The sequence below is a fragment of the Buceros rhinoceros genome, unplaced genomic scaffold, assembly GCF_000710305.1.
Source record: "Buceros rhinoceros silvestris isolate BGI_N320 unplaced genomic scaffold, ASM71030v1 scaffold26412, whole genome shotgun sequence".
In the NCBI taxonomy this organism is placed as follows: Eukaryota; Metazoa; Chordata; class Aves; order Bucerotiformes; family Bucerotidae; genus Buceros; species Buceros rhinoceros.
Window position 1 is genome coordinate 410 of NW_010399851.1, and position 1160 is coordinate 1569.

General features: G+C 51.0%; 1 protein-coding gene across 1 annotated transcript; it reads right to left on the reverse strand.

The window, feature by feature from the left end:
- Window positions 1-265: 265 nt before the first annotated feature.
- On the reverse strand, window positions 266-944 carry DLX5 (distal-less homeobox 5; the record flags this gene model as incomplete). Its single annotated transcript, XM_010131652.1, has 1 exon — window positions 266-944. A coding segment is annotated over one exon (333 nt), but the record flags the coding sequence as incomplete, so codon positions are not given.
- Between the last annotated feature and the right edge of the window lie 216 nt (window positions 945-1160).

Genomic DNA, 1160 nt, shown 5'->3' on the forward strand with positions numbered 1-1160 from the left:
GTCGTGGTCTTGCAAAAAGCCTCTTCTCCAGCGGGGAGAGAGCATCGTCGCCCCTCGGCTCACCCGTGGGGACCTACAAGGGTCAAATCCTGCCAACATGCTCAAGCTGTGATGGCACAGCACGGCGACCGAACGTGAACTCCCAGGATCGGGTCCTTCAAAATCCCTCTGTCCTCACTCGTTCTCTGCAAGCAAATTGGCATTAGCTTTTTTCTTCCCTCCCTCTCTTTTATTAGAAAAAGGGCTAATTTGGAAACGTTTCTCGTGGTCGAAATAATTTTATTTTATTCAGAATATACAGTTTAATTCCTCTATCTACAATTATTTACAGGGTTAAAATAACATTGAAAAAGTCTCTGGAAAAGTTGAGGTCATAGATTTCAAGGCACCATTGATAGTGTCCACAGCTGAGCCAAAAAATGTCCGTATTGTATAAAAAAGGCTTTCCTTTGAAATGCAATAAGTTACATGCACAAGCTTTACACATTTTAATCTTTTTGTTTGTTTCTTTTCCCTTTTAAAAATCCCCCATACGCATTCCTTTCGTTATTATTCTTTAACAGTAAAACACAGGAGTCCAAGGAACAACAACAAAAAAAAAGGGGCAGACTCTAATAAATTGTCCCAGAGGCCAGAGCTAATGGGTGCTGTAGGGAGCCGTGGGGTTGGAGGTGGGAGTTGATGGAGTTGGCAGTGGGGTACCAGGAAGCGGAGCTCTCCAGGTAGCTGGATGCAGGGGATGGGTTGGAGTTTGGAGGGTGAGCATGTGCGTGGGCATGGTGGCTGAGGGAGCGGGACGAGCCCTGAGGTTCCCAAACCGCAGGCGATTGTGGAGAGTTGCAGGCCATGGGGTCGCTGGAGCTAGGGCTGTGCTCCGGGGGCATCTCCCCATTCTTCATGATCTTCTTGATCTTGGATCTTTTATTCTGAAACCAAATTTTCACCTGGGAGGGGAGCGGGAGGAGAGGAGAGAGAAGGAAAGAGGGAGGGAAACCGAGACCATCAATGCCCGCCAGGCAAGCTGGCACTCCGCGGCTGTGAGTGACCCGCTCCCCGCCGCCCTCCCGGCCGCTCTGCGGGGCCCGATCCAGCCTTCCCGAAGCGCCAGGGGAGGACCTGGGGTTCTGTATCCCGCCTGGCAGGGCAGGGCAGGGCAGGGC